At 40.6% G+C, this 21982-nt stretch overlaps 1 protein-coding gene across 1 annotated transcript in view; it reads right to left on the bottom strand.

Moving 5' to 3' along the window:
• Positions 1-790: 790 nt before the first annotated feature.
• The window catches only part of GLRA3 (glycine receptor alpha 3), a 205424-nt gene continuing 184232 nt past the window's right edge, over positions 791-21982 (bottom strand). The window contains exon 9 of the mRNA XM_056560691.1: positions 791-2576. Within this exon, the coding sequence (XP_056416666.1) occupies positions 2301-2576 (276 nt within the window). The 3' untranslated portion in view covers positions 791-2300. The remainder of the gene's footprint in view (positions 2577-21982) is intronic.

The following is a 21982-nucleotide window of genomic DNA, read 5'->3' as shown; positions in this document are numbered from 1 at the left end:
AGGAGATGGCATAGAGGAGTACTATCAGACAGGAAAGAGCACAGAGGAGTACTATCAGACAGGAGAGAGCACCGAGGAGTGACATCAGACAGGGGAGAGCACAGAGGAGTCCTATCAGACATGAGAGAGCACAGAGGAGTCCTATCAGACAGGAGAGAGCACAGAGGAGTGCTATCAGACAGGAGAGAGCACAGAGGAGTACTATCAGACAGGAGAGAGCACAGAGGAGTCCTATCAGACAGGAGAGAGCACAGAGGAGTGCTAGCCCACCCTCACTTACAGGACTTTGTCCATGCCTGTGCTTCAGCTTGGACAAAGCCATGATTTTATAAGCCATGATTTCTATTAAAAGGAAATCAAATTTTCTTATGAAGTATATTAGAAAGGTTAATGTTTTGCCAAGATGTTTTGAATCTGACAGTACCATTTAAATCTAAGTGACAAAAACATACAGTAACATTATGATTTTATGTTACCAAAAATAAGTAGTATTTTAGATATACAGTAAGGGTGCGTTCCCACAAGGCGTATACGCAGCGTATTTGACGCTGCGCAAAATTTATGGCAGCAGCGGGAAATATGCTGCGTATCCCTTGCTCACTATACACACAAGGCTTTCCGGCAGCAGCCCTATGTGTGCAGTGAGTTTTGGAGGCGGGGCCACGCGTCACAGACACGCCGGCACACGGCCCCGCCTCCAAAACTCACTACACACATAGGGCTGCCGCCGGAAAGCCCTGTGTGTATAGTGAGCATGGGATACGCAGCGTATTTCCTGCTGCTGGCGTAAAATTTGCGCAGCGTCAAATACGCTGCGTATACGCCCTGTGGGAACGCACCCTAAATAAAATTAAGTTTACGGGAATTAAGTATATATATAATTCAATAAGTATTGAATAGATATGTTACAATATATTCTCCTTCTGTAGTCATGTGAACTCTGTCTTTTCACCTTCAAGGTACCAATTTGTTAAAAAAAAACATTTTTCTAACATGTCAACTAAGTACCATGACTATTTGTTTCTGCTCCTTACTACTTGGCTATAATTCGAAAATGGCACGAGAGTTGTACGATTTTACAGTTAGGGATTGTTCTGCTTTAAGTTCTTTTTGCTATATTCTACAACACTTAGGCCATGTTCACACAGCATAATTTCTGCAGAATGTCTAACGGGAAAATTTCTAGTGGACATTCTGCAAACAGCAGGCATCGGCAGAATATATTGATGTAAGGACCACTTCATAGATCGCAATGCATTTCTCTGCGGATTCTGCAGAAAGAATTTACACATTGATTCTTTCTGCAGAGACTAGAATTGTGATTTTTGACAATTCTGCCTTATGTAGGGTGAGGCAGAATCCCATTGAACACAATGCGACTCTGCTGCAATGGAAGGTCCGAACAGGATTTTTCTGCATGATTTCACTCAGAAATTCTGCCATGGATACATGGACATAGGGGATATTTATTAAAACTAGTGCAATTTCAGTTCTCAGTTTTCAGAGATTCTTTTAAAAATGGCTTTAAAAAGCAATCTGATTGATTCCTTTGGACAATGTTTTCACTTTATTATTACACAAGTTTTTATAAGTTGCCCCTAGTTTTTAGAAAAAGATTTTTTGAAGTTCCATCACATATTTTTGTATCTAACCTGACAATATTAATCTGATATTTTATAATGGAACTTCTCCATTGCTCACATATACCGATATTAGCCGCAATTGCAGTAACTAGGCTTTTTACAATGTTGCAGTGAATTTCAATGTTTTTCTAGAATTAAGCAGGTTTTATCTTAATGGACATGGCTTAAATTGAGATAATGCTCTGTGGGCTTTAATGGTTACTAGTTTTTTTTCTTATTATTTTCAATGTATAATAAGCAAATTGATTATAGTTTTGCCCTCCTTTCAGCATTGTTTTTCTTGTACAAAATGTGACATTAGTAATACTTAAAAAATAGAATTTACTTCACAAAAAGTAGAAGTTTTCACAAATTTGAAATAAATATGTCAATTGTTGGTCACAATGCACCTGCAACCAATTTTGTACTTTGGTCCTGTTGTGTATAGTATAAAGTAAAATCCCTTAAAAACAGTAAGATTTGTGTATTGACACCTCTGAGTAATAACATGTAAAAACAGTTGGCAGTATATTGTAGCTGTGTTTGTACCATTAGATTGTGTTGATATTTTGTTTTACTTTAAAAGCTTCGTTATGTATTAAGAAAAAAGGGAATTAGGACATTGATGTGCAGACGTTTGTGTACAACCCTACTGTTCACACACCAGCATTTAGTCTTTCAATCTTGCTGCTGGTGAATGTCCTCATGTCTTAGAATCTTGTAGATCACCCAGTAGAAGATATTAAATATTAAAAAGGCCAAGGGGAAGCCAGCCCGAGAAACTGTGTCTATCTTTTTTGCTCTGTCAATGAACACTTTTCTCATCTCTTCATGGGTTTTAGGTGCTGCAGGTGCTGGGTTTGGTCCCTTTGGAGTCACTCCATCTTTTGCTTGTAGACAAGGTCCCATACCATATGCTGTAAAGCTGAAACGACTTTCTCTTACATCCTCATCCTGCAATAACAGAAATAAGAATCTTTAAATCTGGTTGTTTCCTTAGTTTCCTGAGTTAGGACATTAGAGTAAAAACATTTTTGTAACATAAATGTTAAACAAATAAAGAGAAACAGAAACATAGCCATACATCAATAATTTGTAGTTTGCTCTTCTTGATTTTCAGCATAATTTCAAAAACTAACAGGTTGTTATTATACATTTTGATCAAAAAGTACAAGCCCACTTGCTACGTCAAGGCCACCTAGTAAGAGTGGGTCCCTAACCTAACATTGGCGTAGCACCCAGCGGTGACCACTGCCTACGTGACACCAAGCCCACAGGGGGAATGACCCAGTGGCCTGGCAGCCCTACTGCTACCCGGGCCACACCATTCCACCCCACAGACTAAGCATCACAGTAACCATGGCCGCCACAGAGCACCACACCAGTATAAACACCTTTCATGTGCTCCCTGTCTAGTGGCCTTGATGTAGCGAGTGGGCTTGTACTGTTTGATAAAAATGTATACTAACAACCTGTTAGTTTTTGAAACATGCTAAGAAGCAAGTAGATGGAAATACAAATGGTGGATGTGTGGTTATATTTCTCTATTTTTGTTGTACATTTGTAGTCTATCCCCTCTTTCATAGCCAGCACTCCACCCAATCAGCCCAGTCGTAAGCAAGAGACTGCTTATGGGTTTCCTCCTAGCATTCTCCCGGCCCTCTGGCAGGGAGCACATGGTAGGTGTTCGCACTGGTGTGCTGCTCTGTAGCGGCTGTTGTTGATGTGATGCTATGTCTGTGGCTGTCTGAATATATAGATAAGTCCCACAAAGTCTCCCATCCACAGACACATCATAAGACAGGCAGATAAATAGGGATGAGCTGCTGTCTTACACTCTGAATTGTTACACACATCAGAGAAAAAAACTGTTTGTCCAAAAAATCTGGCAAAATTATATGGCCTAAATGACTTGTTACACACTTTTGATTTGACACTTTTGTGTCTTGGCCAATAAAGGTGCGCAATGGAATGAAGATGTCCCTTTGGTGAAAAGGAGAAATGGTCCACATTTTTGGTATTAAAATAATCCAATTAATTAAAAAGGCTCTAAACTAAGACTAGGTGGTCTAAATTTACATCAGATTTTCAAACTGAGTCCCTTTGATAAATCTGATGCATTCTTTAAGGGTAAGTTCACACTGATGAAATTCTGCTATGGATTACCTTTCTGAATTTTCTCAGCAGATCCAGAACTATGCTATGGAATCAGCCATGGAACTTTTGACATGTAAACTGGGCAGCAGCCTCCCATTGAGACCAATGGGAGGCTGCTTCCAGCAAAATCTATATGTAGTGTAGACAAGCCCTAACTATCTAGTTTAATTTACACAATTTAACAATTAATTTATAGTTATCTGCCCCAATGGGATAAAACATTTAATAATAGGATTAAGGTTTTTCTGTTTTGCTACTAGAAAATCTCCTGATCACTGATATAACACTGCAATACTTCTGCACTTCTGTACCTGTAGTACTGACAGGCATCCTATTATGCAAAGATGGTGGACCATTTAGAGATGTTATGGTGTGATAGAGGGACCCCCCCTCTATGGCACCAGAGGGAGAGAAGATAAAAAAACATTCTGCAACGTTTTGGTTGAGACCAAAACATCTTTCCAAGTTTGAAGTTAATGCAAACCATTTTCATAGTCAATCTTTATACACAAAAATATATGTTCTAACAGTGCTTGTGAGGCTGGACTGTATAGTTAGCCAAGAGCCAAGACTAAGGCTAGGTTCAGACTATGGAATCTCCGGGCAGAAAATTTCCACCCCGAGTGCGGCCAGCGCTGACTGAATCAATAGACTGCAATGTGTTCCGCACGGATTTCCGCCTGAAGAAAGAGCAACGCCATTCTCCAGGCGGAAATTTCCAAGCAGATTTTCTGTTCACAAATTCCGCTTCACAAATTCCGAAGTGTGAATTTGTGAACGGAAACCCATGCACTATACAGTACATTTTAGCAAGCGGAATTTCCGCCTGCAATTTCAAAGAGGAATTGCAGGCGGAAATTTGGTAGTCTGAACTTAGCCTAAAAGCCAATGTTAATTTTTTAAACTAAGATTATTTAAATAAGCATTACCACTTTTGTATTATTATTAGAGATGAGCGAATCGAAGCAGACGAACCCGAATTCGTTACAAATTTCAGGATTTATTTGATTTGCAACGAATGCGAATATCGCTGCGATTCTATCGCACAAATCACTTCATTAAACTTCATTTTACAGCGTTCCAGGCTCCAGGACACCTAAAATGGTGGATCCACATGTCATTACATGGGGCAGGGGATGCTGGGAAGGCGGGAAGGCAAGGCGGGAAGGGAGGTAGGTTGGATGAACCTGAATCACATGCAGGATGCAGCCTATCAGCATTCATTGACCCCTGTGATGTCACAGCCCTATATATTCGGCAGCCATTTTGCGGCTGCTCATTTCATGCCATACACTGCAGAGAGATTGGACGGCTGCATGTCTCTGTGTGTTACACAGACACGCTGAATTGATTATAATAATGCAGCGTTCCACTGCCAACTGCTAGTCACATCAGCATTGTGGACAGAGAGCACTGCAGTGCTTTGGAAGGAGACAGATAACTTTTCGTTGCCTCATACATATCAACAAGCTGCCTTAACTTCATTAACCTTATCACAGGAGGCAGGAATGATTTTTCAGCACAATTCTGTGTATTTTTTCCACAAGAAATCACCTGCTGCTTATACTAGTCTGTAGACAGTGGCCCTCATTTACTTAGAAAATCGTGTTGTAAGTCTATCTTGCTTTCTTACCTGACTGCTTTTTTCCCCTGGTATTTATTATTATGTCGCATCTTGTTTGTCGCACGTGGGTTTTGTTGGTTTTGGTTTCCAACTCCTCTGAGTTGCCGGGAAAAAATCCACAACAATTCAACAAATTCATAGTTAGTTACATAGTTAGTTACATAGTTAGTACGGTCGAAAAAAGACATATGTCCATCAAGTTCAACCAGGGAATTAAGGGGTAGGGGTGTGGCGCGATATTGGGGAAGGGATGAGATTTTATATTTCTTCATAAGCATTAATCTTATTTTGTTCCAGGAATGTATCTAATCCTGTTTTAAAGCTGTTAATTGTTCCTGCTGTGACCAGTTCCTGAGGTAGACCGTTCCATAAATTCACAGTCCTCACGGTAAAGAAGGCGTGTCGCCCCTTGAGACTAAACTTTTTTTTTCTCCAGACGGAGGGAGTGCCCCCTCGTCCTTTGGGGGGGTTTAACCTGGAACAGTTTTTCTCCATATTTTTTGTATGGGCCATTAATATACTTATATACGTTTATCATATCCCCCCTTAAACATCTCTTCTCAAGACTAAACAATTATAACTCCTTTAATCGCTCCTCATAGCTAAGATGTTCCATGCCCCATATTAGTTTAGTCGCGCGTCTCTGCACCCTTTCCAACTCCGCAGTGTCCCTTTTATGGACAGGTGACCAAAACTGAACAGCATATTCCAGGTGAGGCCGTACCAATGCTTTATAAAGGGGGAGTATTATGTCCCTGCCTGAAAATTAGTTTTCCGAGTGTACTGTAGTGCATTTTTTTTGCCCTCCTACGTGCATACCACATACATACATCTAAGTAGTGTACCATTTTGTACCTGTTAATCTGTCAAGGGCCTACATACTATGAAAGTCCAAGCAATAATACTCACCGGCTGGTGTTCTACAAAAATGCAGAGTTTATTGGCGTATTGTAGCGCATTTTCTACCCTCATCGGTGCATACCGCATAAGTACATCTAAGTAGTGTACCATTTTATACCTGTTAATCTGTCAAGGGCCTACATACTGTGAAAGTCAGAGCAAAACTAATCACCAGCTGGTGTTTTACGAAAATACGTTTTCCAAGTGCACAGTAGCGCATTTTTTTCGCCCTCATACGTGCATACCACATACCTACAACTAATTAGTGCACTTTTTTGTACCTGTTGATCTGTAACAAGCCTACATACAGTGAAAGGCCAGGGAAAACTAATCACTGGCTGTTGTTTCATGAAAATAAGTTTTCCAAGTGTACTGTAGCGCATTTTTTGGCCCTCATACGTGCAAACCACATACCTACATCTAAGTAGTGCACTTTTTTGTACATGTTAATCTATAAAAAGCCTACATACAGGGAAAGGCCAGGGAAAATTAATCACTGGCTGTTGTTTTATGAAAATAAGTTTTCCAAGTGTACTATAGCGCATTTTTTTGCCGTCATACGTGCATACCATATACCTACACTACAAGTAGTGTACCATTTTGTACCTGTTATTTGTCAAGGGCCTACATACTGTAAAAGTCCAAGCAATAGTACTCACCAGCTGGTGTTTTAAAAAATACAGAGTTTTTAGGTGTATTGTAGCGCATTTTTCTGCCCTCATCAGTGCATACCGCATATGTACGTCTAAGTAGAGTACTATTTTGTACCTGTTAATCTGTCAAGGGCCTACATACTGTGAAAGTCCAAGCAATAGTACTCACCGACTGGTGTTTTACAAAAATACAGAGTATTTAGGCGTATTGTAGCACATTTTCCTGCCCTAATCAGTGCATACCGCATACCTACATCTAAGTAGTGTACTATTTTGAACTTGTTAATCTGTCAAGGGCCTCCATACTGTGAAAGTCCAACCAATAGTACTCACCGGCTGGTGTTTAACAAAAATATAGAGTTTTTAGGTGTATTGTAGCGCATTTTTTCTGCCCTCATCAGTGCATACCTCATACGTACATCTAAGTAGTGTACCATTTTGTACCTGTTATTTGTCAAGGGCCTACATACTGTAAAAGTCCAAGCAATAGTACTCGCCAGCTGGTGTTTTAAAAAAATACAGAGTTTTTAGGTGTATTGTAGCGCATTTTTCTGTTAATCTGTCAAAGGCCTAGATGCTGTGAAAGGACAGCCAATAGTACACACCTGCTGCTGTTCTAGACAAATACTGTTTTAAGTGAAGTGAAGCGTATTGTACTCCCCTCATATACGCAATAACTATGTCAGGAAGAGTATTGCCAGGACGTGCACAGGGGAGTGGCTGAAGCCTAAATTCATCAGGCGCAGGCAGAGGTCGCAGCAGAGTAGGGGTGCATGGCAACCAGAGTTCCAGCGAGAGGTCTGAGCTCCCGGTGTCAGCTAGCAGTCGTGTCACAACCCAGCAGCTATGGTTGATCGGTTCACTCGGTCATCCACTTCGTCTCAAGTGATGTCCGACACCCCCAGTCAACAGTCGGTGGGTTCCTCACACACAACCCTCAGTTGGCATGGCCCTCATGCTGCTGCTGCCACCTCCAGGCTCTGTCATTGTGCTGCCATATGGTCTCCTCATGTTGATGCTTCCACCTCCAGGCTCTCTAATTGTGCTGCTATATGGTCTCCTCATGCTGATGCTGCCACCTTCAGGCTCTATAATTGTGCTGCTCTATGGTCTCCACATGCTGATGCTACCACCTCCAGGCTCTCTTATTGTGCTGCCAATGATACTGCAAAACATAATTAAGGTGCTGGTCCCCAGTTTCAGAAATTCTGTGCATTAGGGTCACTTTCAGGACTCCTGATGCCCCCTCCAGGCTGTGCCATTCAGCCACCTCCAGACTGTGCCATTCAGCCAATATATTGTTTTCTGATGCTTCTGGGACTTGGATATTAACTACATTTTTTATGGTAGCACTAGCAAACATACATGCTCAATAAAGATTTCAACATTGATCTTTTAATGTTAGGTGTCTTTAATGTCTTATGTACAGTGGGGGATCAAAAGTTTGGGCACCCCAGGAAGAAATTTGTATTAATGTGCATAAAGAAGCATAGGAAACATGGAAAAATCTCCAAAAGGCATCACATTGCAGATTAGACATTCTTATAATATGTCAACAAAAGTTAGATTTTATTTCCATCATTTACACTTTCAAAATAACAGAAAACAAAAAAATGGCATCTGAAAAAGTTTGGGAACCCTGCAGAGTTAATATCTTGTACTGCCCCCTTTGGCAAGTATCACAGCTTGAAAATGCTTGTTCTAGCCAGCCAAGAGTCTTTCAATTCTTGTTTGAGGTATCTTTGCCCATTGTTCCTTACAAAAGTCTTCCAGTTCTTTGAGATTTCTGGGCTGTCTGTCACGCACTGCTCTTTTAAGGTCTATCCATAGATTTTAAATTATGTTGAGGTCAGGAGATTGTGAAGTCCATGGCGAAACCTTCAGTTTATGCCTCTTGATGTAACCCCCCCCCCCCGTGGATTTCGAGGTGTGTTTAGGATCATTATCCATTTGTAGAAGCCATCCTCTCTTTAACTTCAGCTTTTTCTCAGATGGCATCAAGTTAGCATCCAAAATTTGCTGACATTTTATTGAATCCATTTTTCCTTCTACTCGTGAGATGTTCCCTGTGCCACTGGCTGCAATACAACCACCAAAGCATGATTGATCCACCCCCATGCTTAACAGTTGGACAGAGGTTCTTTTCATTAAATTCTGTTCCCCTTCTTCTCCAAACATACCTTTGCTCATTCCGGCCAAAAAGTTATATTTTTACCTCATCGTTCCACAGACCTTGTTTCCAAAATGCATCAGGTTTGTCTATATGTTCATTTGCAAAGTTCAAATTCTGATTTTTGTGGTTAGGACGTAGAAGAAGTTTTCTTCTGATGACTCTTCCATGAAGACCATGTTTGTGCAAGTATCTCTTCAGTGTCTGCCAGATATTTCTGGAGGGATTGTGCAGTCAAATGTGAGTTTTAAACTGTTTTTCTCACAATCCTGCAAGCTGTTCTGTCTGATATTTTTCTTGTACTTCCAGATCTTGCTTTAGCTTCCACTGTTCCTGATGACGGCCATTTCTTAATTACATTCTGAACAGAGTATATTGACATCTGAAAACTTTAGCTATCTTCTTATAGCCTTCTCCAGCTTTGTGAGATTTCAGATTTCTAGACAACTGCTTAGAAGAACCCATGGTGCTGATTGTTGGGGCAAGGTCAGATGAGTCTGGGCATTTAAAACCTTTTAGATTGACATCACCTGGTCTTCCCAGATGATGATTGAGAACAATCCATGACACTGGCAGGTCTCAGCTTTGCAAAGGGGGCAGTACAAGATATTAACTCTGCAGGGTGCCCAAACCTTTGCAGATGCCATTTTTTGTTTTCTGTTATTTTGAAAGTGTAAATGATTGCAATAAAATCAAACTTTTGTTGACATATTATAAGAATGTCTAATCTGTAATTTGATGCCTTTTGGAGATTTTTCCATGTTTCCTTGGCTTCTTTATGCACATTAATACAAATTTTTACCTGGGGTGCCCAAACTTTTGATCCCCACTGTACACATCCTGCTGCTTGATCCAGGCTGTGTGTTTTAGGAACTACTTGGCTTACTGATGCTGCTGGGCCTGTGCCTACATTTTTGGGATGTTAGCATTAGCTAACATACATGTTCTATACAGATTTCAATATTCACCTTTTAGACTAGGGTCAGACTACGTAATTTCCGCATGAAATTCCGCTTTGAAATTGCAGGCGGAAATTACGCTTGCTAAAATGCATAGTGCAGTGAATGGACACAAATTCAAACTTCGGAATTTGTGAAGCGGAATTTGTGAACGGAAAATCCGCTTGGAAATTTCCGCCTGTAGAATGGGGTTTTCTTTCTTCAGGCGGAAATCCGCATGGAACACATTGCAGTCTATTGGAGACTGCAGTGTCCGCCCTTCGGCGATCAGTACATGCTGGGAGTTGTAGTTTTGCAACAGCTGGAGACACACTGGTTGGAAAATACTGAGTTAGGTAACAGAACCTAACTGAAGGTTTTCCAACCAGTGTGCCTCCAGCTGTTGCAAAAGTACAACTTCCAGCATGCACGGTCTGTCAGTACATGCTAGGAGTTGTAATTTTGAAACAGCTGGAGGTGTGCCCCACATGTGAATGTACAGGGTACATTCACACGGGCAGGTTTACAGTAAGTTTCCTGCTTGAAGTTTGAGCTTTCGCAAATTTTTCACTATGTCACTGGACACATAATACTCATATTGTCATCTAATGAAGGATCCTTTTCTTCAGAGAACGTGTTTGTCATTTTATTATTTTGAATGTCAGGTGGTATTCTGACAATTTTTGTTAAGCCCTGGGGTCTCCTCATGCTTCAGCCAACTCCAGGCTGTGCCATTCAGACACTATATGGTCTCCTACTGATGCCACCTCCAGGCTCTGTCATTTTGCTGACATGTGACATGGGACTCCTTGTTAGATTAGGCCCTTTGTATCCACATGGCGGGACCCGGGCCACTAAAACTTGGGAGTTGAAAGTTCCATTTAAAATCATCAATTTCAATTTCAAAATCTTAGATTTATATTTAAAATTCTTGTATTTCAATGGTCTCCTCATGCTTCAGCCACCTTCAGGCTGCACCATTCAGACACTACATGGGCTCCTTATGTTTTCCCCACCTCCAGGCTGTGTCATTCAGCCAATATATCGTTTTCTGATGCTACCGGGACTTGGATATTAACTACATTTTTTATGGTAGCACTAGCAAACATACATGCTCAATAAAGATTTCAACATTGATCTTTTAATGTTAGGTGTCTTTAATGTCTTATGTACAGTGGGGGATCAAAAGTTTGGGCACCCCAGGAAGAAATTTGTATTAATGTGCATAAAGAAGCATAGGAAACATGGAAAAATCTCCAAAAGGCATCACATTGCAGATTAGACATTCTTATAATATGTCAACAAAAATTAGATTTTATTTCCATCATTTACACTTTCAAAATAACAGAAAACAAAAAAATGGCATCTGAAAAAGTTTGGGAACCCTGCAGAGTTAATATCTTGTACTGCCCCCTTTGGCAAGTATCACAGCTTGAAAATGCTTGTTCTAGCCAGCCAAGAGTCTTTCAATTCTTGTTTGAGGTAGCTTTGCCCATTGTTCCTTACAAAAGTCTTCCAGTTCTTTGAGATTTCTGGGCTGTCTGTCACGCACTGCTCTTTTAAGGTCTATCCATAGATTTTAAATTATGTTGAGGTCAGGAGATTGTGAAGTCCATGGCGAAACCTTCAGTTTATGCCTCTTGATGTAACCCCCCCCCCCCCCGTGGATTTCGAGGTGTGTTTAGGATCATTATCCATTTGTAGAAGCCATCCTCTCTTTAACTTCAGCTTTTTCTCAGATGGCATCAAGTTAGCATCCAAAATTTGCTGACATTTTATTGAATCCATTTTTCCTTCTACTCGTGAGATGTTCCCTGTGCCACTGGCTGCAATACAACCACCAAAGCATGATTGATCCACCCCCATGCTTAACAGTTGGACAGAGGTTCTTTTCATTAAATTCTGTTCCCCTTCTTCTCCAAACATACCTTTGCTCATTCCGGCCAAAAAGTTATATTTTTACCTCATCGTTCCACAGACCTTGTTTCCAAAATGCATCAGGTTTGTCTATATGTTCATTTGCAAAGTTCAAATTCTGATTTTTGTGGTTAGGACGTAGAAGAAGTTTTCTTCTGATGACTCTTCCATGAAGACCATGTTTGTGCAAGTATCTCTTCAGTGTCTGCCAGATATTTCTGGAGGGATTGTGCAGTCAAATGTGGGTTTTAAACTGTTTTTCTCACAATCCTGCAAGCTGTTCTGTCTGATATTTTTCTTGTACTTCCAGATCTTGCTTTAACTTCCACTGTTCCTGATGACGGCCATTTCTTAATTACATTCTGAACAGAGTATATTGACATATGAAAACTTTAGCTATCTTCTTATAGCCTTCTCCAGCTTTGTGAGATTTCAGATTTCTAGACAACTGCTTAGAAGAACCCATGGTGCTGATTGTTGGGGCAAGGTCAGATGAGTCTGGGCATTTAAAACCTTTTAGATTGACATCACCTGGTCTTCCCAGATGATGATTGAGAACAATCCATGACACTGGCAGGTCTCAGCTTTGCAAAGGGGGCAGTACAAGATATTAACTCTGCAGGGTGCCCAAACCTTTGCAGATGCCATTTTTTGTTTTCTGTTATTTTGAAAGTGTAAATGATTGCAATAAAATCAAACTTTTGTTGACATATTATAAGAATGTCTAATCTGTAATTTGATGCCTTTTGGAGATTTTTCCATGTTTCCTTGGCTTCTTTATGCACATTAATACAAATTTTTACCTGGGGTGCCCAAACTTTTGATCCCCACTGTACACATCCTGCTGCTTGATCCAGGCTGTGTGTTTTAGGAACTACTTGGCTTACTGATGCTGCTGGGCCTGTGCCTACATTTTTGGGATGTTAGCATTAGCTAACATACATGTTCTATACAGATTTCAATATTCACCTTTTAGACTAGGGTCAGACTACGTAATTTCCGCATGAAATTCCGCTTTGAAATTGCAGGCGGAAATTACGCTTGCTAAAATGCATAGTGCAGTGAATGGACACAAATTCAAACTTCGGAATTTGTGAACGGAAAATCCGCTTGGAAATTTCCGCCTGTAGAATGGGGTTTTCTTTCTTCAGGCGGAAATCCGCATGGAACACATTGCAGTCTATTGGAGACTGCAGTGTCCGCCCTTCGGCGATCAGTACATGCTGGGAGTTGTAGTTTTGCAACAGCTGGAGACACACTGGTTGGAAAATACTGAGTTAGGTAACAGAACCTAACTGAAGGTTTTCCAACCAGTGTGCCTCCAGCTGTTGCAAAAGTACAACTTCCAGCATGCACGGTCTGTCAGTACATGCTAGGAGTTGTAATTTTGAAACAGCTGGAGGTGTGCCCCACATGTGAATGTACAGGGTACATTCACACGGGCAGGTTTACAGTAAGTTTCCTGCTTGAAGTTTGAGCTTTCGCAAATTTTTCACTATGTCACTGGACACATAATACTCATATTGTCATCTAATGAAGGATCCTTTTCTTCAGAGAACGTGTTTGTCATTTTATTATTTTGAATGTCAGGTGGTATTCTGACAATTTTTGTTAAGCCCTGGGGTCTCCTCATGCTTCAGCCAACTCCAGGCTGTGCCATTCAGACACTATATGGTCTCCTACTGATGCCACCTCCAGGCTCTGTCATTTTGCTGACATGTGACATGGGACTCCTTGTTAGATTAGGTCCTTTGTACCCACATGGCGGGACCCGGGCCACTAAAACTTGGGAGTTGAAAGTTCCATTTAAAATCATCAATTTCAATTTCAAAATCTTAGATTTATATTTAAAATTCTTGTATTTCAATGGTCTCCTCATGCTTCAGCCACCTTCAGGCTGCACCATTCAGACACTACATGGGCTCCTTATGTTTTCCCCACCTCCAGGCTGTGTTATTCAGCCAATATATCGTTTTCTGATGCTACCGGGACTGGGATATTAACTCCGAATATGTTCTGGTAGCACTAGCTAACATAAATGCTTAATTGAGATTTCAAGCTTGATCTTTAATTTAAGGGGTTATGAAACCTTTTTGGGTACTGCTGATGACTGTTTCTTACTGCTCCTGTGTCTTTCAGGAATTACTTGGCTTACTGATGCTTCTGGGCTTGGGCCTTACATTTTTGGATGTTAAGCACTAGCTTAATACATGCTTATTAGAAATTTCAAATTTGATCTATCAGTGTAAGGGGTTATGAAACGCTCTGGTGTACTGCTGATGCCTGCTCCTGACTGCTCCTGTGTCTTTCAGGAATTACTTGGCTTACTGATGCTTCTGGGCTTGGGCCCTACATTTTTGGATGTTTAGCATGAGCTAAATACATGCTTAATAGAAATTTCAACATTGATCTTTCAATGTAAGGGGTCATGAAACCCTCTGGTGTACTGCTGATGCCTGCTCCTGACTGTGTGTTTCAGGAGCTACTTGGCTTATTGATGCTTCTGGGCTTGGGCCTTACATTTTTGGATGTTTAGAACGAGCTAAATACATGCTTAATATAAATTTCAACATTAATCTTTCAGTGTAAGGGGTATGAAAACCTCTGGTGTACTGCTGATGCCTGCTCCTGACTGTTTGTTTCAGGAACTACTTGGCTTATTGATGCTTCTGGGCTTGGGCCTTCAATTTCTGGATGTTTAGCATGAGCTAAATACATGCTTAATAGAAAATTCAACATTGATCTTTCAGTTTAAGGGGTTATGAAACCCTCTGGTATACTGCAGATGCCTGCTCCTGACTGTGTGTTTCAGGAACTACTTGGCTTATTGATGCTTCTGGGCTTGGGCCTTACATTTTTAGATATTTAGCACGAGCTAAACACATGCTTAATAGAAATTTCAACATTGATCTCTCAATGTAAGGGGTTATGAAACCCTCTAGTGTGCTGCTGATGCCTTCTCCTGACTGTGTGTTTCAGGAACTATATTGCTTATTGATGCTTCTGGGCTTGGGCCTTACATTTTTGGATGTTGAGCATGAGCTAAATACATGCTTAATAGAAATTTCAACATTGATCTTTCAATGTAAGGGGCATGAAACCCTCTGGTGTACTGCTGATGCCTGCTCCTGACTGTGTGTTTCAGGAGCTACTTGGCTTATTGATGCTTCTGGGCTTGGGCCTTCAATTTCTGGATGTTTAGCATGAGCTAAATACATGCTTAATAGAAATTTCAACATTGATCTTTCAGTGTAAGGGGTTATGAAACCCTCTGGTGTACTGCTTATTCCTGCTCCTGACTGTGTGTTTCAGGAACTACTTGGCTTATTGATGCTTCTGGGCTTGGGCCTTACATTTTTGGATATTTAGCACAAGCTAAATACATACTTAATAGAAATTTCAACATTGATCTTTCAATGTAAGGGGTTATGAAACCCTCTGGTGTACTGCTGATGCCTGCTCCGGACTGTGTTTCAGGGACTACTTTGCTTATTAATGCTTCTGGGCTTGGGCCTTACATTTTTGGATGTTTAGCATGAGCTAAATACATGCTTAATAGAAATTTCAACACTGATCTTTCAGTGTAAGGGGTATGAAAGCCTCTGGTGTATTGCTGATGCATGCTCCTGACTGTGTGTTTTTCAGGAAATAATTGGCTTATTGATGCTTCTGGCTTGGGCCTTAAATTTTTAGATGTTTAGCATGAGCTAAATACATGCTTAATAGAAATTTCAACATTGATCTTTCAATCTAAGGTGTTATGAAACCCTCTGGTGTACTGATGATGCCTGCTCCTGACTGCATGTTTAAGGAACTACTTGGCTTACTGATGCCGCTTGGCTTGGGCCTTAAATTTTTGGATGGTAGCACTAGCTAACATGCTTCTTCAATAGAGATTTCAACATTCACCTTTTAATGTCAGGGGTTGTGAATCTCTCTTGTGTACTCATGCAGCTGCCTGCTCCTGTATGTGTCATATAGCAACTACATGGTTTAGTGATGCTGCTGAGCCTAGGACATTACCTATATATGTTTATGGCAGCACTAGGTTCCATACATCTTTAATTGAAATTTAAAAATGTATCTTTTATTATTAGAGATTGTGAGGCCCTATTGTCTCCTCATCTGCCGCCAACTCCAGGCTGTGCCATTCAGACACTATATGGTCTCCTCATGCTTCAGCCAACTCCAGGTTGTGTCATACAGGCAATATATGGTTTACTGATGCTGCTGGGACTCCGTCTGGGAATAAAATTTGTTATGGTAGTTATAGCTACCCAAAATCTTCGGTTTAAATGTCAGAATTCATCTTGTTCTCTTAGGTATTGTGAAGGCCTAGTGTCTACTCATGCGACTGCCAACTCCTGGATGTGCCATTAAGTCACTATATGGTCTCCTCATGCTGTCAACACCTCCACACTGTGTCATTCCACCACTATATGGTCTCCTCATGCTGCCAACACCTCCACGCTGTGCCATTCTGCCACTATATGGTCTCTTCATGCTTCAGCCTCATCCAAGCTGTGTCATCCAGCCACTATTTGGTCTCCTCATGCTGCCAACACCTCCACGCTGTGTCATTCAGCCACTATATGGTCTCTTCATGTTTCAGCCTCATCCAAGCTGTGTCATCCAGCCACTATATGGTCTCCTCATGCTGCCAACACCTTCACGCTGTGTCATTCAGCCACTATATGGTCTCCTCATGCTGCCAACACCTCCATGCTGTGTCATTCAGCCACTATATGGTCTCCTCATGCTGCCAAAACCTCCACACTGTGTCATTCAGCCACTATATGGTCTCCTCATACTGATGCCACCTTCAGGCTCTGTCATTGTGCTGCTCTACGGCAGTGATTTTAAAAGCGATGCCGGTAATCTGCATGTTATTCTCAATAACAGTATTATTTCACTCCCCCAGCACACTCCATATGCGTGTTAGAACACAGCAAAGTGTTCTACACCCCCTATTGAGGCTCTCTCTAGGCCAGAAATAGCTCTTTTTAATATAGATTCACCGCAAATAAATTTGTATCGAAACTATTTTTTTCGAAAAATTTGGCAAATCGGCCAAATCGAAATTTTCAAAAGTTCGCTCATCTCTAATTATTATGTACTAGCTGAGTATCCGGCGCTGCAATTTTTTTCCTACCTTATCCTTGTGGGGAAGGAAAAGCAACATAGGAGGAAGCTTTTGTCATCATATCCCATTCCTAAATCCTGACCCCATATCCACTCCTCATATTCCGACTTCAAATCCCCTCCTTATATTCTGACCTCATATCCTGTCCTCATATTTTGTCCTCATATCTCGACCTCATATCCAGTCCTCATGTCCCGACCTCATTTCCCGTCCACATATCCCATCCCTATATCGCAACCCCATATCTCGTCCCCATATCCCGACCTCATATCCCGTCCCCATATCCGACCTCATATCCCAACCTCATATCCCATCCTCATATCCCGACTTCATATGCCATCCTCATATCCCTTCGATATATCCCGTCCCCATATCCCAACTTCATATCCCGCCCTCATATCCCGTCCTCATATCCCGACCTCATTTACAGTCCCTATATCCTGACCTCATATCCCATCCACAAATCCCATCTGGTATGGGAATTTAATCAAAAACCCTGACTCTCGCAAATGGGGGTGGGTAAGGGTTAAATTACCTATCCTATGTTTGTTGTTGACATATAAGTAATATGTGTACCAAGTTTCATGTTAATAGCTTTAGCCATTTGGATGTGATGATGGAACATACACACATGCATACACACATTGAGTTTTACATGTGTAGATTTACTATAGTCATAGGGAGTTTTAAGAGGACTGAATATTGCTTGTTTATACATGCAGTGGTGACACCTCAAAGTAGCATATTATTCTGCATAAACATGAAGAAACCAATAAATTAATGTTTACCTCAATGTGAAAAATTTTCAACATAGGGAGTATAGGAAGGTGCCGTACTCAGGTGCAGGGCTTAAATCCACTAGATAGTTTTATTTTCCTTGAACTTGTATGACCTGGCATATTTTGCAACAGCAGTCACAGGTAGTGAAATTCATTAAATTACCCTATTGCACTAACAATGGAAGTATTCTCTCCTGAAAGCATGCTATGCCTAACAGTTCTAAACCTTTCTTAATATATTAGGCTCTGTCCCCACTGCCATGAGTTTTATCAAATTTGACAGGAAAGAAAAGCATACAGCTCTATTCTTTCTATTTTTCCCATCAAAATAATGGACACCACACTGGAGCCAAATGGAGCCTATCACTGGAGCCTATTATAAATCAATAGGGTCTATTGGGCACTGTGGTACCTGTCATTCAATGGGTTCAGCACTGCCGTCATGGCTTCTGGTCTCTTCGGCGCTCCCATAGAAACGAATGGAGCATATGCTGTCTGCGACATGCACTCCTCTCAGAGAGCCGGAGCCCCATTCAGGAGATTATAGGGGGTCCCAGTGGTCGGAGACTCCCCCTGCAATCAGACACATCATAGGGGATAGGGGATAGATTGTCTTTCACTGGACAACACCTTTAAATTAGGGTTGGATATGGCAAGATTTACACAAAACTTTAAATGTGCATTCTAGATAAAACATTTATCACCTCTTCATTGTTAGATTGAGGAGGGTCCAATATGTTTTTTATTTTTTTATTTTTTTTTATTTGAGCTGCAGACACTTTAAGTTAGGTGACAGGATTACAATATGAAACATATCTTTATTAGTGTTGATGCGTTTGCTACAACTTATAAAATCATGATTTTCTCCCCATGCTCAAGTGTCAAGGATGTGGGGCCATACTGCTTAAGTGACGCAGCATTGTTTGCCTTCTGGGTTTCCAGCCCCTCCTTGTCCTGGTTGGTTGGCATGCATAGCGCTGAGCCAGATCTGCAAATACTGTGTGATACTGCATGACTTAAGTCTTTACTCACCATAATGGCTGCTCACTCTCTCTGTACTCGGTGGAGAGGGAGGGGGCATACCCCAGCAGACGTGATGTTATCTGAGGGCATCCTGGGGATCGCTTCTGCCCTCACTCACCTCTGTAGCTCTTTGTCTGGGGAGCTAGCAGAGATGAGGCAGCCTATGACACAGCAGGCTGCTGGAATACCCTCCTCTCCGTTTATCACTACATGTGCCATACAGAAAACGGGAGAATTACAGTGACCATCAGCCCATTTTGTTTTGTGAACAAATTGCAGCAAATAACCTTTTTTTTTCTATACAAAATTTTAACCATGGTGACCTCTTTATCTTGTTGTGAACTTTCAGGTGTTGGTGAAAGACTTGTACTTGAAGGGGTTAAATGAGGACTTAAAGATGAAAATTGCAAAAAATAATATACATATATATATACACAGTAAACTGTATAGTAAGTTTACTCATGTATTTAATTAAAGAAAATATGAGTTGTATTTTATGTTTGCTTGTTTATAAAGGTTTTAGTAAGTAAATAACATAACATTGTATGGTTCAGTGTTGTCAAACACAAGGCATGTTTTTTTTTTTGCCGACAAACATTACAGTAAATGTTAACAAAAATCGCTATAATAATAAAGCATAAAACATAAAATACAGTTATTAGGTAGGTAAAGCAAAGACACAGCTAAAGCAGTTACAGAAATGCCTAAAGACAAATGCATATATCTTTTCTAAGGAGCCATAAGGTACCTCTCCTGTAAAAGTCATAAGTGGCAAGGTTCTCATAAGAAATCTGTGCGAGCTGCAGTATAGAAATAACTGGATAACTTGGAAACGGAAACATTTCTGATTTATATATTAGCCTCTTGTGCCCTCTGGTGCATTGCAGGGAAAAGTAAGTTTTTAAAACATGTAATCTGCCTTATATATAATAGATATTTTCTTTTTATTGTTTGGCAGTATTATGTGAACTATTTTGTACATTTTACCATCATTCCAAGAACGTGATAACAGCAGTCATTTGGATTTAAATTATGCTTAGGTGCATTGTAACATGGGTTATATTTTTATGAAAATGTCGGTGTATTCATATCGGTAGATAACAAGCTGGTGAAATGTGTCGAAAAATGTTTAACCCATAAAACCAGCATTTCTGATATTTGCAATAATAAGGCAAATCCTGGTAAAAGTTATGGAGTTTTTTGTGAACTCTTTGATCATGCACCATGCTACTGCCCCATATGATTACACCCTTAGAGAAATTAATGATTTAAGGGCTTTTAATTTTTCATCAATATGCTGCAGGTATATGTAAAGATAATGCAGACATGGGAAGATATCTGATAGATAAAACAAATGACACCTCTCTTTGATGGCTGTTTCCAAAGTTATAACATAATGTTATCTTTCTAAGCTCAAGTATCGTAGAGGCAGTGCTGATTTTCAGCATGCACGCCTCCTCCCTCCCCACCCTTTCTGGCTTTGCTTGACTGATGTCAATGGGGCCAATGTTATCTTTAAAATGTTAACTCAACACAAAAATGTGTTGTGCTGCGAGGAGTAATGTTGAAATTAGGCTTGTATGACACATTAAGTTAACTTATCTTCACTTTGGAAGTACAAACAAGTGCAGTGTCTTAACGCACCAGGAATCAAGATGAAGATAAAAAAAATATGGACAACCTGAATGGCACCTTCCTTAAAGAATTCTTTAAGGAAGGCGACATTCGGGTTGTCCATATTTTTTTAATCTTTGTTTTATTGCATCCACCGGACTGAAAGTTATGGGAATAGGACGCCAAGGCTGCCACCTTCTACCGACTCAAGCGAGTCTATATGCAGTTTATGGTGTTGTACTCTTAGTACAACATCACACGGTAAGGTGCATTTTATCCACACACCTTACTATAATATCTCACAGTATCACACTAGGAGCACACCTCTTTCTTTTATTTGTCCTAGGAATCAAGATGAGGCTGGCTAAACCTGTACAGGGCTTAGTGACGAAAGTCAAACCATGTATATCAATAATGTAGAGCAGGAAAGAGTGAGCGAAAGAGGAGATATGCATGATATAGCTCAGCATGGCCTCTATGCCACTTGAACTTGGAAGGAAAACATGATTTTATAACTTTGCAAACAGCCATCAACTAAGAGAAAGGTATCAATTGTTAGCTATCTGTCCATGTTTACAGCTCTGACCATGATATATAGCTGACAGATTCATTTTTCCTTTTCTTGTGCACACCCTACAAGGAACACTGTATAGGAGTGGTAAATAAAATCATCAAATTAATGTAAGAATTGTATGATATAGTATATATCACTTGGTACAAAGGCATCAGTAAAAGTGCACATGTAGCTCTTGTTCTTGGCTTTGAATTTTTTGTTTTGCTTTTGTGCTCCAAATTTATCAACCCCCCTGTGATAGTATTATAAATATATAGCACATAAGCAAAACTAAAGAAAAAAAAATGCCTTCAGAGCTTGCTTACAAAAGCAAACAATGATAAATGTCCCCCTATGCTCCTGTATAGCCTGCGCCAAGCTGACTGAGGTTTACCTTTCAACAATCCAACCTTCACCCTTGTGGCATTAGAGCCAGAAAATAGATTATTAACAACAGTTCAAGGGATTGTCCAGTGGAATTTTTTATTCTCTTATTTTTCTCCGGCATGCCTGAAAAAGAATAAAAACTATAACTCTACTTTCTCTGCTCCCTCATTGGCTATGACATCAGGAAGGCCCCTTTCTGGCCAGTCTCCACTTACAGCCTGCCTCAGCGGAGCCAGCAAGAGTTGTAGACATGACATAACAGTGACACTCAGCCAATCACTGGCTACAGCAGTGTCTCAGCCAGTGATTGGCATGTGGCACTGTCAGTTCCCCTGGCTGTAGACAATACAATCTGCAGCTTGGGCGAAAGCAGAGTCACCTGCCGTAAACAGAGTGCCCCGATACGGGAGCATAGAGGGGGCGGAGGTATTTGGTATTAGACAGGCTGTGGACAATTGTAAAATAAATTGACTGGACAACACATTTAAATGCTATGAGGGAA

Source organism: Hyla sarda, chromosome 1 (assembly GCF_029499605.1).
Source record: "Hyla sarda isolate aHylSar1 chromosome 1, aHylSar1.hap1, whole genome shotgun sequence".
In the NCBI taxonomy this organism is placed as follows: Eukaryota; Metazoa; Chordata; class Amphibia; order Anura; family Hylidae; genus Hyla; species Hyla sarda.
This window is presented reverse-complemented; position numbering and strand designations above follow the sequence as displayed.